Source organism: Coturnix japonica, chromosome 1 (assembly GCF_054131305.1).
Source record: "Coturnix japonica strain WE chromosome 1, WE-NBRP24, whole genome shotgun sequence".
Classification (NCBI taxonomy): Eukaryota; Metazoa; Chordata; class Aves; order Galliformes; family Phasianidae; genus Coturnix; species Coturnix japonica.
This window is the reverse complement of record NC_140663.1, coordinates 55,831,688-55,848,002: the sequence shown is the minus strand read 5'-3', so window position 1 is coordinate 55,848,002 and position 16,315 is coordinate 55,831,688. Positions and strand designations below refer to the sequence as shown.

General features: G+C 44.1%; 1 protein-coding gene across 2 annotated transcripts; it reads left to right on the top strand.

Annotated features, from left to right (window-relative positions):
* Window positions 1–9,893: 9,893 nt before the first annotated feature.
* Window positions 9,894–14,922, top strand: YARS2 (tyrosyl-tRNA synthetase 2). Of its 2 annotated transcripts, XR_014943794.1 has the most exons (6): window positions 9,894–10,696; window positions 11,789–11,956; window positions 12,325–12,480; window positions 12,815–12,985; window positions 13,763–14,662; window positions 14,865–14,922. XR_014943794.1 is itself a non-coding variant. In XM_015866379.3 (5 exons), the coding sequence occupies exons 1-5, from the start codon at window positions 9,912–9,914 to the stop codon at window positions 13,920–13,922; spliced, it is 1,440 nt and encodes a 479-aa protein (XP_015721865.2). In that variant the 5' UTR covers window positions 9,894–9,911; the 3' UTR covers window positions 13,923–14,922. The 2 variants fall into 2 exon arrangements, 1 of the variants encoding a protein (XP_015721865.2); XM_015866379.3 differs by having other exon boundaries at window positions 13,763–14,922.
* Window positions 14,923–16,315: the final 1,393 nt, after the last annotated feature.

The window sequence follows — 16,315 nt, the reverse complement described above, 5'->3', positions numbered from 1 at the left end:
GGGACCCTTCTCTGCTTAGAGTGAGGAACAAACATTACCATACCTAGGCATCCAGGCAAGGGACTTCAGAGAACAGAAAAGCTCCCCTTTCCTCTTGAGTGTTTCTACCATGGGACAGTTGGCACACAAAGGAAAAATGATTAGGACAAAAGGGTGAAGAGATCTGAGTGGGACAAAGGCCTCTTTTCTCCAGTCTCTCAGGTAAAGAAAGTTTCTCTGAAGTGTCTTCCCCAGCTGTCATCCTCCCTGCCTCTCATTCAGTTTTTCATCCTTCTTCCCATGCCCCAGCACTGACCTTTTTGTTCTCAGTGCCTGCCCTTGGTTTGAGCTGAAGCAATCCTTCACCAAGGGCACACGGCTCCAAACATCTCCACTTCTCAGCTGGAGAAGGAAAGGGGAGCAAGGAGTGTTTCTGAGACAGCTGTGAACAGAGGCCTGGAATGGAGAGCTACAAGGAACCAAAGGCAGCAACTACGAGAAAAGAGAAGGTGGCCTTTTTAGATACAGACTTTTATTAAAATCTTTCCTATATACATATTATATATATATACGTATATACACACACACATATATTTCATATATACATATATATATATTCATATGCAATCTAAGAGGTTATTATATATTAATCGTGGTTATTACATTATGATATATGGTAGGTGTTAAAAATGATAGGCTGGTTGTGTGTAACCTCAGTGTCAAGCCACGCAGGCAGGAAGCTTCTCTGCCTACCCCAGTAATGAAATTGCTATTTATAGCAAGGTTTGTTTGTGTGCTGATGGTAAAGATGGAATAATGAATTCCTCAGGGTTACTGGAGGTTCACACAAATCAAAGTGCTTACACAGCTGCACCTGGACTGCTTCCCTCCTGTCTGGCAGTGAGAATTATCCTGGGCTCTGAAACAGTTTGTCTTGTTTGACATTGAAGTTAAGCACTGTAAACCACTATCAGCACCCTATAGCATGCTGTAATGGTAAGATGCACATTGTGCTGAAGAGCAGCCTCTCTCCTCACCTGCAAGAATAATTGAGTCAGTGCAGACTGAGAAATTCAGGGACACTGTCTGCCTGGTTTTTAATGTGCCAGAGAAATGAGGAGAATTGCCTACTGCCATTACCTGTTTCAGCAGGCCAAGGAAATCTCTATTAGCCAAACCACAGTGGAGCAGTTTTGATTTCCAGCTTGCAGTTGCTGCATAGTACTGGAGGCAAAGGAAAGGTGACAAACATCCAGAGCCCACTGCACTGCAGCTCTGGGGACACATAGGATTACAGCCATCCATCAGGCTGAGCACTGGCAGCAGCTGGATTCTTACACTGAGGGCAAGCGTTATCACTTGGTTTGAGTCACTGCTGGGAGCTGGCATGTCTGGCTACTCTGCAGTCTCTACTGGCCTGGCCTGGCCAACATCACTCCTTCACAGCTCCAACAAGGCTTCTGGGCTGACAGATGCTTCACTCCAACAATCACTGCAACCCACAGTCAGCAAAGCCTGCTGCTTCTGGTGGGTGTGGGCTGTAGGTTGTTACCAGCACCACATACAAGTGCTGTGTTGGACTGTACTTCATTCTACTGGAAGGATAGACATAGTACTTGCAGTGGTATCAGTTTTCCCATGCTTGAGCTTTTTGGCATAAACACACAGATTTACAATAGGAATTTAAAGCATTTCTTAAGCCTGAGCTGATAAGAGCAGTTAAACATTGCATCTGTGCACAGAGAAATCCTGTACTGTGCAAAATCCTCATCCCCTTCTGGGACTGTTATTGGAAAAACAAACACTGTCATTTCTATTAAAATATGTATATATATATATATATATATATATATATATATTCATTCTTCTGAGTGGATCCTGCTCTTGGAGCAAGGAGTTTCTCATACTAACCTGTCAGAAATGTAAGTCTCAAGGTTTCTACTGAACCACATTTGTCCTCATTGTGATGTCTCCGTGATGTCTGACAAGCCAGATTAGATACAACAGCACCTTGATACAGAGCAAATCCCCAAACATAATTAGATTAGAGCATCCTGAAATGTCTTTGGAATCTGGTATCCTCTCCTCCCCATCAGCCAATCACTAGCCACCTACATTTCCAAATTATTTATGAGAATTTTAGACCGCAGAGCCCGGTGTAGATCCTTAATGGGTTTCATCTCTACTCTGAAAAAAATGAACTTTTTGTCCTGCCTTTTATCTCTATTTGCAGCTTGCCTTATGCTGTATCTGGAGAAGTCTGTGACATGCTAAGGGGAACACCGGCAGGGCCAGAAGATTTCATGTAGAAACTGCCCTTATCACACAGCAATACAAAGCCATAAGGAACGAACAGCTTGAAAGGAGTGCACTGACTATCAGTTCCTGGGAAGAGAGAAGAACATATCCAGGAGTAGAGCAAGAATGTAAATTATTAGCTGTCAGGCCACAAAACCATCACATTAATCATATGTGAACATCAAAGACAACTGTTTATATATGTGATGCAATACCAGTAAAATAACAACAATTACTTGCTGCTGATCTCTAATGAAAGCTGGCACAGTTGCCCATTGAACATTCTATCTCATCACTTGCTTATGTGGTCACAAGATTCTTGTTCTTGATGTAAATGTCTACTGAACACCTTAAATGAGAAACAGAAAAGTACAATACAACAGATGTTCAGAATCCATGTCAACATGCACACAAGAAAAATGAACTACATGGTAAGAGAAAAGACATAGCATCATTGTCTTACGTGTAGGCATCAAGAGCAACAAAATGTCCTAAGCATTTCATAGGAATATTGAGAGATGCTGTTTCTAAAGTTTACTAAGTTTGAAACAAGTTTTCTTAGAGTTTGCAAACAACATTCTGAAATGTGAAAGAAGAGGAAAGGGGGCTGGGGGAGAAAGTAACATTTTATCATCTATACATTATCTTAAAGGGGATATTCTCATCCATAGCTGAAGGTTTTCACGTAACAAGTCACAGAATCACAGAATCATTTAGATTGGAAAAGACCACTAAGATCATCCGGTCCAACCATCAGCCCATCCCCACCATGCCCACTGGCCACGTCCCTCCATGCCACATCCACACGGCTCTGGAACACCTCCAGGGACGGTGACTACACCACTCCCATGGGCAGCCTGTGCCACTGCAGCACTGCTCTTTCTGAGAAGAAATGTTTCCTAATATCCAACCTCAGCCTCACCTGGGGCAACTTGAGGCCATTCCCTCTCATCCTACCACTGCTACCTGGAAGAGGCCAAACCCCACCTCACCACAACCTCCTTTTCAGGTCTTTGTAGGGAGCAATGAGGTCTCCCCTGAGACCTCTCTCCTCTTCTTCAGACTGAGCAATCACAGCTCCCTCAGCCATTCCCCACAAGGCTTGTGCTCCAGATCCTTCATAGCTTTGTTGCTCTTCTCTGGACATGCTCCAGGGCCTTGAATGTCTTTCCTTGTAGTGAAGGGCCTGAAAGTTAACATGGTACTTGAGGTAGAAGTCAAAGCAGAATGATATCTCCCATTATTAGATAAATGCATGCTGTGCTTTAATGGGGGGCACAGAAATACTACCTGAATCGTTCTGCTGTGACACTGAGCCTTGTTAGCCTTCTGCTCATAGAGCCAAGCATGTGGTCTCTGAGAAATGTCTGGCGTTGGGGTTTATGTCTAATACCTCACCCATGGGCCGGCAAGTACAGAGGGGACTGCTGTAGGGGAAAGCTGTAACAGCTCCTCAAACACCACGTCCCAAAGATCACTTTTAGTGATTCTTTTGTCTGCAGGCTGTACAGTGTGCCAACAAGAGAGATGACATATGTGTGCAAACAACCTCCAGAAACAGAAGTGGCTTGAAGGATCAAATGTTCTCCCAGAAGGAAGCATCTGCTGTCAGCTTTGAAGACAGTTTGTTTATCAGGTGGCTGAGCAGGCAGCTCGATGTTTACAGATAGGGTCAGAGATACAGCACAGCCCAGGTGCCTCTCAGAAGTATGTACCTCCCAGACACAAGCCCCTGATCATGTTCATTGTTAGCCACTGCAGTCAGTGCTAAGCAAAGGCAGACGCTTCTTCAAGCCTTAGGAACTGGAAAGCTTGAATTCTGAGAGGGCAAGGAACATGAACATAAGGGTGCTGAGCAGAGCTGAGCCATCCACAGGCCTGCAGGAATGGCAGTGTGGGCTCTGAGGAACGCAGCAGCCACAGCAGATGTGCTCCCAGCAGTTCAGAGAGTCTTGGCTCACACAGTGTCACCTCCAGTCCACCCCAAGAGATGCTCACTTCTCAAAAGCTATTGAATTTTTCAAGGCGGTTCGTGGTGTTCCTCTCCTTTGCATTGCTACCTACTTACTAAGCCACAGACCTGCACGTTTGAAAGATTTATGAGTTAGCACATCAGCTTCACGCTGCATTACCTGATTGAAAATAAGATTTCCCATAACATGCTTAGAGGAAAACTGATACCATGCCGACAGAAGACAGCAGCAGGCTGTTATCCCTTTGGTGTAAAACAACTAATTGCACACCTGCAACAACTCCTTATGTCCAAATAAATACTTCGGTGAATGTAATGATTGAAAACACTTCTATACCACACTTTGTTTCTTGTAGTATCTTTAAGGTTGGAAAAGACCTCTGAGATCAAGCGGTCCAACCACCCACCTACCACCAATATTGCCCACTAAACCTTACTACAATATCTGTGCATTTCTTGAACACTGTCAATCTTTCAATCACCTCCATGGGCAGCACATTCCAGTGCCTGACCATGAAGTATTTCCATCTGGTGCCACTTTCAACTCACTGGTAATGTAGGAAAAGAAGCACCAGCCATGCTAAGAAGTGACACAAACACCTGGATGGCAGAAGCAGAACTCAGTGCAGTGAAGAAATCAGGCCCAGGAGGCACTTCACAAGCTCAGGGACCCTAGGTCCTTTGGGCCTCAGGAAAGCCAGAATGTGAGGCTGGAAGAGGAGCATGGTGGGACAGCAGCACATCTACTCTCCTGGGATATTTTGCTTTCAACAGCAGCTGTGCTCCTAAAACATCTCCTGTGGTTGACTGAGCCACTGAAATACAGTGTTGTTAATAACAATTAATAGCATCATCAAAGTCATGAACTCTTGAGCCAGACTGTCAGCTTTGTCTTCCTTAGCTCTTACATTGTCAGTCATGCAGCTGTGAGGCAGATATCCCTCACTAGCAAACAGTCATTCCATAGTAACGCTGCAAAGATGTTTACTTAACTAATACTGCAAAGCCTGACCTCCGTGAGTGCTACAAACACGAGCACAATTTAATATATTGAGCTCTTGTATTGCCACCTCGTGGCTAAAGAACGTATAACTTCTCTTCGGCGTGAGGGGAATCCCTCAACCTGCGCAGGGATCCAATAAATGCCAGCTTAAGTCAAAACAGCATTTGAAATTGTAGTTACATTTAACAATGATAATTCTCAATTGAATGAGACTCTTCTCCTCAAGAAAGATGTACATCAAATACTAAGTAAAAATGTAGGTGTGAAGTGAGAAGTTAACTCCACTGGTGTGATGTGTTGGCTTTCCTTTGGGTTAACTCCTGTAATAGCTTCCAAAGCTTCTGGGCAATGTGAAACTCAGTAGGGACAGATGACTGTGTTTTATGGGAAATGTGACCTTATTTTGAGAACTAGATCCCACAGCACTGTGGTGGCCACGTTTGACTACGCCTATCTCTGCTTGAGAACAAGGAAAAGCAAAGGCTCTGTGGGCCCCTTACAGAATGAGAAGGAAAACGCAGTCAGAAGGGTGCGCTTCAAAGTCACTGATGTCAGTTCAATGACTTCAATTTCATATAGCAGTTCCCTGGACTCTCCAAGTAATTCCCATCACACCACCAGGGTGCTTGTATACATGAACAGGAAGCACTGGGAGCCTCAGCTTTCATATAGGATTTCATAGCACTGCTGGTACTCCTTTTCCATCAGTGTCAGAACCATCCAGCATCGAACAGATGGGATAAAGGATTCGTGCTGGATCAGCTGGAAAAATAAAATCCTAATTGTCACTATTAGCTCTTGTTAGTCCTTATACTAATCTGTATTATCTGCTCAAGTACGCTGCCATCTAAACAATTATCTTTTCATCCTATTTATCACAAGAAAGGCTAAGCTTTTACAATCGATTCTATAATATTTTGTGCAAGTGCTCATAAAATGCCTGCAAAAAATCATTTTCGTACAAGGTTAAGATAAATGGATTTATAAGTTATAGGAAGATCACACAAAGACTGATGATTTACATTAAAAAGGCTCAGCACTTTGATCAGCTCTAACTGTACCCACGTTTCTACTTCGGCTCAGCCTGTCTTTTAACAGGACTCAGTCTTGAACATTTCCTTGTTATATTACTGGGATGCCATACTACACTCAAGAGATAGATATCCTCCTGGGCTTTGCCTTATTCTTTTAAGCAAATAAGTCTTAGAACAAGTAGTTTGACATGTACTGTGTGGTGAGTGGTGAAAAGGTCACCAAAGATCTCTCTCTAATGCTGCAAGCAAATATTTTGTTAGCAATCAGAGAGGGACAAAGGAACAGCAAGCTTTGAACCACAGCACACAGCTTTTAACCATATCTAATATCACCTGTATTTATTTCCATCTCGCTTTACCAAATGATTTCTGCCGTCTCCTTTGAGTTGATCAGTTTCATACAGTCACTGCAAGGGTTCCACGTGGTGATGAAGTTCAGCATTACTCAGGTCTCTTTTGGGACTGAAAAAATGCAAAATTAGAATAGTTACAAATGAGGTGTGTGTGCTGGGAGAGAATTATTTCTCTTGGAATCCAGAATGGATTCTTTGCTCTGTTGTCTTTTATCACTAGCTGAGACAGGCAAGTAAGTGACTGAAAGCCTATGACAAGTGAATACTTACAGTACGTACCATGAGCTTGCCAGCTCAGGAGATGGATCTACTTACTGCTTGTGTACTCACAGCACCATAAGGACAAATACTCTTGTTAATGTAATATGTATTCAGGGATCATTTCACCATCAAACCATAATCACCTGAATAAGGGAGTAGGTGACAGCTCCCATCTTCAGTCAAGAGAAGCAGTCAATTGAGAACATAAACACAGACATTTGCAATAGCAGTCAGTATGTAGAGAAATTTCCCACAGGTAGGAAGCCACATGAAATTCACTCTGTGTGTATCAAAGGAAGTAATCTAAGTTAACCACCCAGCTTTGATGCCCTGCATTTCTAAGGGTTCCATTACATCAGAGCCCACACAGAAGTTTCAGCTACTCCTGCTTCCAGCATACATGAAGACTCCTGCCCTTAACTGCATATGGAAACCGGGCTTATGTGAGGTCAGAGACAGGGGACTAGCAGGAAGCTCTGAAACACTGTCACATAAGTTTGCTGGGTGCATTAGAACATAAGAACATAAAGACACACATCTCTGACAAACAACTGCCCCCGGTGCCTTAGGAGACTGAATTTGTTTCCATGCTATGTAACATCACTTCTTTCTGGGCACTGGAAATTTCCATGTTAGATGAGTCAGAGAGACAAATGCAGCACCACGACTTTCCTTGCTTAAACTTCTTTAAATATCTAATGAGTTCCGACCTCATAATAAGTGCATTATTTGCTGCACACACAATTGTACACTGGTCTAAATCAGCCTCTTCCTTCTTGGAAACCAAACTATTTGCTTTCCCTTTTGGATATCCACCATAGCCCAGGGCAACCTATGGACAAAAACAAAAAGGGAATTTTCTTCTGGCAGCTTCAGTTATTTACAGCCCAATCCAACTCCTAAAGGCTGTTAAATCTTCAGTGAGAGCTCCTAAATGTTTGGGAACACTTATGCAGATCTCCATTTCAAAATGACTGATTGTGGATCCTAATCATTCATCAGTATGATATGTGAAGTTTCAGAAAATGATGAAGTCTTTTTTTTGCCCACAAGAATCATCTGTCCTTGTTTCCAGAAATAAAATTTCCCTTGAATATGAAAAATAACACCTATAAACAACGATCACAGGAAAACTCGATTATTAAAAATGAATCATACACAAGGAGGCTGATAAACACAGAGTCATTGAAAAGGTATAAAAAATGCTCCCTACATCGCTACGTTTTCTCAGTTGAGTCACTATTCTCAGTTCATTCTGGAAAGATGCAAAATAAAAATAGGCTTGGAATTGCAATACAGTCCTAGTAATAATGTCATGTAAGAACACTGGTTTGTTACATAAGAGCAAACGTGGGACTTCGCCTCTTCTAACTGCTAAGAATATATTACATACTCCATCATCATTCAGGAAGGAGAATGATGGATTGTTTAGGAGGTCAGGAATACAAACTTTTTTCTTTTTATAGAAAATTGTTTGATATTGTAACTTTACTAGCTTATTTCTGAAGATAGTAAACATGAAGGAACATCAGTATAATGAAAACTAGCTTGCTCATTTATGTGTATAAACACAAGCCTAAAGTACATTCAAAGTGTATTTCTCACAGCTATAAATGGTCTTTTGAAAACTTTTTTGCACCCGGCAACTTATTCTTTCAGGTACTTCTTCAGTGTGACACTCGATCATGACACTCAATCATGACTTCTCAAGAGAGAATCAATAAATGCAAGTTATGATCCTGAGCAGAATCTCTTCATATTTAAAAACCACAAGTAGTTCTTAGGCCACATGAACTTTTACACACAAAGCCATCTTTCTTGTATATGACAGTCCTCACTCCATTACCATTAGGCACATGGCACCAACCTCCTGCACCACTTGTCACCTCCTTGGAGCTGGGACCAACAAAGCACAGCCTTTGGTGAAGAGAAACAGAGGCTCAGAAGGTGAGAGGACAAGAGTTTGGCTTATTAACTTTGGTAACTCACAGCTTTTTGTGACTGACAGAGATATGCCAAAAGATTGTGCATCAGCCATCTCTACTGCCTAATATCAGCCTCAATACCTTCAGGAAACATTCACTTACTTGCTACGTAGGGAACAAAACTTGCTGAACTATTCTTCCATCTTTTCAGCTATCACCAGCTGTGGGATCTGACTACTTCATAGTATCATAGTATCACAGTCTCGTGCGGGTTGGAAGGGACCTTAGAGATCATTGAGTCCAACCCCCGGGATTTGAGCCTCTGTGTAGCAGAGCGGCACTTCTACCACTTGAGCCACAGGGGGATTCAAACTACTTATGGATCTCAAAGCCAACTATTTTGGTATAATTCTGTCTTAATTATTTTAATCTGAATTGTTATATTGCACAGTTCAAGCCTCTAATAAAACATCTTCTCTGGACTGTGATAACTCAGGGGGGATTGGCTGATCTAAATATCTCCTATGTTAGGATTTTCATTCACTTCTGAAACACGCAGTCTGACAATGCTTAATTGTGTAGTCAATATACAGAACAGGACTGCCCAAAATTGGAAGGGCTTGTTGTAAAAGCTATGTAATATCTCACAAAATCATCAAAAGGGTGAATATAATTTTTTATACCCAGTCTTCTTGTTGAAATCCTGGCCCTTGGAATGACAGGTTAGGGGAAAAAAATAAGGATGAGCCAACGCATCCTTATTTCTGTGCTCATTTTCTTCATTATCGTCGGAAAGGGTAGTCAGGCATTGGAATGCACTGCCCAGGGAGGTGGTGGAGTCACCGACCATGGGAGTATTCAAGAAACGTTTGGATGTTGTGTTGAGGAATATGATTTAGCCGGAAAGTATTATGGAAATAATACAGGTAATGGTTGGACTAGATGATCTTCCAGGTCTTTTCCAACCTTGATAATTCTGTGATTCTGTGAAACACGACGGGCTGTTGACATCCCACCCCCTGTGGGGAGCAGTGAGGCGGCGCCCTCAGCGCTGTGCCCGCCCTCGGCTCCTCCCCGCCGCTCAACATGGCGGCTCCCACGCTGTCGCGGTGCTGCTGCCGAGCGGCCGCTCTGTGGGGCGCCCTGCGGCCGGCCGGAACGCGGCACGTCCACGAGCGGCCGCAACGTGCCCGCGGGGCCAAGGGGCTGCTGGCGGAGCAGTGCGAGCGCGGCCTCTTCCAGGAGGTGTTCCCCGCACAGGGCGCGGACGAGCAGCTGGAAGCGTTGCTGGAGCCGGGCCGCCCGCCCGTCGCCGTGTACTGCGGCTTCGACCCGACGGCGGACTCGCTGCACGTCGGGCACCTGCCGGCCGTCATGGCGCTGCTGCACTTCCAGCGCGCCGGACACACCGTCCTGGCCGTGGTGGGCGGCGCGACGGCGCGGCTGGGCGACCCCAGCGGCCGGGAGCGAGCGAGGGAGCCCATGGAGGCCGAGACGGTGCGGGCCCACGCTCGGGGGCTGCGAGAGGGGCTGGGGCGGCTGCTGGACAACCACCGAGCGCTGTTCTGGACGGCGGGGCGGCCCCTGGGTCAAGCCGAGCTGCTGGACAACGCGTGGTGGCTGGGCCAACAGCCGCTGCTCGATTTCTTGTGCGGCGCAGGCGGGCGGCTCCGCATGGGCACGCTGCTGAGCAGGCAGGCCTGCCAGGCGAGGCTGCGCAGCGCCGAGGGCATGAGCCTGGCCGAGTTCCTGTACCCCGCCCTGCAGGCCTACGACTTCTTGCACCTCCACCGGCACCACGGCTGCCGCGTGCAGCTGGGAGGAGCCGACCAGATGGGCAACATCATGTCCGGATATGAGCTCGTCACCAAGTACGTGGGGCTGCCATGGCGAGTGGCCGTGATCGGGGAGCTGCGGGGTGGGCGGTAGGGCCGGCGGTAGCCTGGATTGGATCAGAAATAGCGCAGCCGGCGGGACCTCAACAGGCTGGAAAGCTGGGCTCGGGTGAACCTAATGAGGTTCAACACGGCAAAGTGCAAGGTTTTGCATTTGGGCCCGAAGAACCTCAGGCACCTGTACAGGCTGGGAGGAGTGGTCCTTGAGAGCAGCTCGGCTGAGAAGGACCTGGGGGTCCTGATGGATGAAAGACTCAACATGAGCCAGCAGTGCGCTCTGGCAGCCCGGAAAGCAAATGGGATCCTGGGCTCCATCAGGAGAGGGGTGGTCAGCAGGGATAGGGAGGTGATTGTCCCTCTCTGCTCTTGTGAGGCCCCATCTGGAGTACTGTGTCCAGGTGTGGAGCCCTCAGTACAAAAAAGATATGGAGATTTTGGAAAGGGTCCAGAGGAGGGACAGGAAGATGATCAGGGGGCTGGAGCACCTCCCCTATGAGGACAGGCTGAGGGAGTTGGGTTTGTTCAGCCTGGAGAAGAGAAGGTTGCGGGGTGACCTCATTGCAGCCTTTCAGTACCTGAAGGGAACTTACTCCCAGGAGGGGAGTAAACTCTTGGAAAGGGCTGATAATAGCAGGACTAGGGGAAATGGTTTTAAGTTAAAAGAGGGAAGATTTAGGTTGTTTGTCAGGGGGAAGTTCTTCACTAGGAGAGTGGTTAGGCCCTGGAACAGGCTGCCCAGGGAGGCTGTGGATGCCCCGTCCTTGGAGGTGTTCAAGACCAGGTTGGACGGGGCCCTGGGCAACCTGATCTAGTATAGGTGTATGTTTGGTGGCCCTGCCAGGCAGGGGGGTTGGAACTACATGATCCTTGAGGTCCCTTCCAACCTGGGTCATTCTGTGATTCTGTGTGTGATCATCCTGTACTCAGCACTGGTGGGGCTGCATCTCGAGTGCTGTGTTCAATTCTAAGCTCTTCAAGTCCAATAATGAGGGATAGTATCTTACAGGACGCCTGAGTTTTCTTAAAGTTGTCCAAAACGTGATTTTTCATCTTCTTTAATCCTCGCAGGATGACAGGAACGGATGTGTTTGGAATTACCGTGCCTCTTATTACCAGCACTACTGGAGATAAACTGGGAAAGACTGCTGGCAACGCAGTTTGGCTGAACAGAGATAAGACTTCTCCGTTTGAGCTGTATCAGTTTTTTGTTAGACAGCAGGATGACATAGTTGAGAAGTAAGTAGTTTTTCTTCATCTGTCTTCTTGGCTTTGTTTGTGAAACCGCACCCTAATGGTTCTCTGTTACTGTTGCATGCAGGTATGTGCAAGGCAAGTAGATAGCATCGCTTCCAACAGTTCGCATGTAGACATAGGCCTTAATTATAACTGTATGCTAGTTAAACACATGTGACTGTGGCATAGGTATGTAGCTTTAATAGCGTAACTGCAGTACAAACATCTCTCATAACTTTGCTTAATTCTTATACAGAGGTTCTGCATCCACACATCATCTTAGTGCAGTTAATGAAGTTTGAATGACAAAGACAGGAAATCTGCAATGATGGTTTTATAGACAGAAGAATATTTTTTTTCCCCTCTCATAGATACCTGAAACTCTTCACCTTTCTTCCTCTTGAGGAGATTGATCACATCATGGAAATGCATGCCAGAGAGCCTGAAAAATGGGGCCCTCAGAAGCGACTTGCTGCAGAAGTAACGAAACTCGTTCATGGCAGAGAGGGGCTGGAATCTGCTAAGAGGTGAAGTTTGATTTGTTGAGCAGTTCTCTTCTGGATGTATCCAATGGTAGTTTAGTTATGTATAGCTTTCCAGGGACTGTTTTAATGAAATTAGCTGAGGTTTAGCTATTAAGAGAAATAAAGAGCAGTGCTCTAGATGTAAGAGATACATAAACTGTATTAAAATTGCAAGAGAGCCAAAAAAAACCCCACAAAAACTCAAGAGTGGGAAGGGTAGCTCATAACTACTTCTGTTACTGTGCAGAGAAACTGGGGAGGGGAATCTCTTCAGTTGAACTGTGCTTTGTCCAAAGGTGAGACTAGAACTGATTCTGAATGATTTTTGTTCTCACAGGTGCACCAAAGCCCTTTATCACAGCAGTGTGGAGGCACTGGAAGCTATGTCCGACCAGGAGTTACAGGAACTTTTTAGACAGGCTCCTTCTGCTGAATTGATACTTGAACCTGGAATGACTCTGCTTGACCTGTGCCGCAAAGCAAATGCCATTCCACAGGGACATAGTGGGTATGTTATCAGCCCCACTCTTCAGTAGTACCTCACTTAAAAGGGTGAAAGTAGTGTGCTCACTTTAACAAAAGGTCAGAATAACCAAAACAGATAGTATTGTGTTAGTTACCTACATAACATAGAATCAGAGAACGGCCTGGGTTGAAAAGGACCATAATGATCATCTAATTTCAACCCCAACTGTATGCATGGTCACCAGCCACCAGACCAGGCTGAGATGGGAGAAAACACAATGTCTCTTCGAAATGGCTGACAATAGCAGGACACGGGGAAATGGTTTTAAGTTGAAAGAGGGAAGATTTAGGTTGGATGTCAGGGGGAAGTTTTTCACTAGGAGAGTGGTTAGGCCCTGGAACAGGCTGCCCAGGGAGGTTGTGGATGCCCCGTCCTTGGAGGTGTTCAAGACCAGGTTGGACGGGGCCCTGGGCAACCTGATCTAGTAAATGTGTATGTTTGGTGGCCCTGCCAGGCAGGGGGGTTGGAACTACATGATCCTTGAGGTCCCTTCCAACCTGGGTCATTCTGTGATTCTGTGAAAGTGTAGGATAATGCAATGTCATGTACCATCGCTCTAAAATACACAGCTGAGGAAGAGACAGCAGCAGATCATGTTCCCTTATCCCTCTGAGGAGAAGTGGGTGTGCATGAGACTTCGCATTTATTCAGTTATGAATTAAACCAAAGAAACATCTGAAATAGCTCTTAACTGATCTTTCACCAGCAACAGATGTTTTCCTCTGGCAATTACCCATTATTTTTGTTTTGTTTTTTAAGGTACCAGAAAATAACAAATGGTGGCGTTTCAGTAAATGGGATTCGCGTAACCAATCCTGAGACTGTTCTTATTCTTGGACAGCATATTCTCAAGAATGGAGTATCATTGCTTAGGATTGGAAAGAAAAACTACTACATCATAAGATGGCTGCAATTGTGACAAAGAAGGATATCTTTCTAAAATGAGATAGATACCACTTCGACTCTGTTGCTTGAAGAATGTAATTGAAGACGTTTCTATACTGTGCATTACTATGCAGCTCACAAACTGCCTAATAGCATCGTTTCAGTTTTCAGGATACATCAACAGGGTTCAAATAAAGGCAGCTGACATTCTAAACATGTATCATTTCATGTTTTAGCTCTGGAAGTGAATCACTGAACCAGAAAGTAATAGAAATCCATACCAGATTTTTTTCCCCATCTGCTGTACGTCTCATTCCTTCACAGTAGATCACATTTCATGTAGGTCACAAATCGGATATAGAGGGAAAAGCTGCACACTATATTATGGCAGTTGCACCTACACTGGATTTTTAACTCCACTAAAGTTATGTATTATAATTTGTTACAGCTGGGCTTTTGCTTAACTTACTCCTTTTAAAGTTTATGTGGTGGCTGTTAGTATCAGCTGTTAACTGTGAAGAGCACAGACTCATGTGACATGCTCTCTCCACTAAGAAACAAGATACAGATCTTAAACACCAAAAAGGAGTGTCTGGAATTGCTTTGGAAGCAGGTACCAATGAAGTACAAACTGGAACTCCATCACATGCAACTCTTAGAAGTTATACCAATGAAGAGACTTTTCAAGCACCATTCAAAAGAATATGCACGAGAAGATGAATTGATCCATTTCAAGGAGCCAAGATGGAAACTCTTCCAACTACTGTGTTGTAGGTGAGAGGGGCAATGGTCACCAGATATGCTACAGAATAATTCACAGCCAGATGAGCGAAGAGATACTTGAAACCTGTCCTTCTAACTGAGGATGAATGCTGCTGTTGACTTTTGACTTCATCCTAACATAGCAAATCAGGATAAGTGGGTAAGGACAAACAACCTACTACCAACAGTTTTTTTGTATTTTTTTTCTTAACAGGTTTGGTTTAAAGCAAGCTGCAGAAGATTCACAATAAATAAGTGAAACAGTTCAGTAAGTCCTGATATGTAAGCTTCTTATTGGTTACATATGGGAGCATATTGCATGTGAGCTTTGCAGCTTTAATGTGGTAATACAGAGCAGATTCACTTCTTAAAATGGGAGGGGAGATAGGTATGTTTGCAATTAAAATCCAGCCCTTCAAATAGGGCAACATGTAGAAGCAGCGCCTTTTCATTACAGAACAGAAAATCATCCTAGTGCTTATAGCCTTGCTAACATTTGGGATCACAGCTTCCCAGTTCCCTTGTAAGGCCAGCACAAAGGTAAAAACACCTTTGCTGCAAGACATTGCTACTGCTTACACACCTAAAATCTCTACAGTGCCTTGCTACCTTCAGACTTCTCCCATCCTGCAGTGGTGTTCCTTATTGAACATTGGTCCCACATTATTCACAGTCCTGTCACCTAAACAACACAAAGCTACACATAGCTACCAAAAATATTAGCAGTAAAAGTTGATACTAAAATAGTATAACATACAACTGGTTAAATGTCTGCTAATTACTGTCACATGGCAGACTGGCTCAAACTTTAGTGGATTGGGGTGGGTTTTTTTGGTGTTTTTGTTTGTTTCTGGAGGGATCTTTCTTTCCTATTGTAAATAAGTATGAAATCCTCTTGGATTTATGAAGTGATTGCTTTGGGCACTGACTGCAGTGTAGTTTGCAAGGATTAGGTTAATCCTTGCTGGAGGGAAATGCTTTTCCTAGTCTGTGAAACTACATCTTATAGTTTCACAGTCGTAGCAGCTGCAAGGAGAGAGACCCTAAACTCAGCTGTCTAGATAGTGTTTAATTATCATCTCTTATGCTGTTGGAATAAGTCATGGTATTTCAGCTGCTTCAAAACTATCTAATAGGTAAGAGTTGGGAAATAAGTACAAGAAATTCTAACACTTCTCAAGGATCCCTATATTCTGTATCTCTTTTTTAAGGGGGGGCGGGAGGGAGAAGTAGTGTTTTTTGTTTTTACTTTATCAACATGGTGGTGGCTTTATCTGCATTATCAATCAAGATTTCAGTAAATAACAAGTTGTAGTGACTTACTGCTGATACACCAGATTTAGATTAAACTGTAACTTGGTGGTGCTTCACTATATGGAGTTAATAGTGTTATTTTCAGTCTAAGATCCCACTTACTCACTTAATGAGATATCCACATTCTATATATTATTATTTTACTATCAGTAATGTACAACAGTAACAGTACTGTGGATCCTCATATATCCTCCAATTTCAGTTTATTTTTTAAAGCATTAGCACCCACTTTCATCGAGTATGAAAAGGATTTTATTTGTTTTTACAAATACAAAATTGAAAAAGTTAAGTTCTTTGTATACAGGATTTATAATGAGATCCATCAACTCCAAGAGCTTTATCCTGTGCTTC

Excerpts from the sequence above, each read along its gene's own strand:
- YARS2 (XM_015866379.3), top strand. The coding sequence starts at position 9,912 with ATGGCGGCTCCCACGCTGTCGCGGTGCTGCTGCCGAGCGGCCGCTCTG. Across the intron at positions 12,481-12,814 it reads GGGCTGGAATCTGCTAAGAG|GTGCACCAAAGCCCTTTATC; the intron begins GTGAAGTTTGAT and ends TTGTTCTCACAG. Across the intron at positions 12,986-13,762 it reads ATTCCACAGGGACATAGTGG|GTACCAGAAAATAACAAATG; the intron begins GTATGTTATCAG and ends TTGTTTTTTAAG.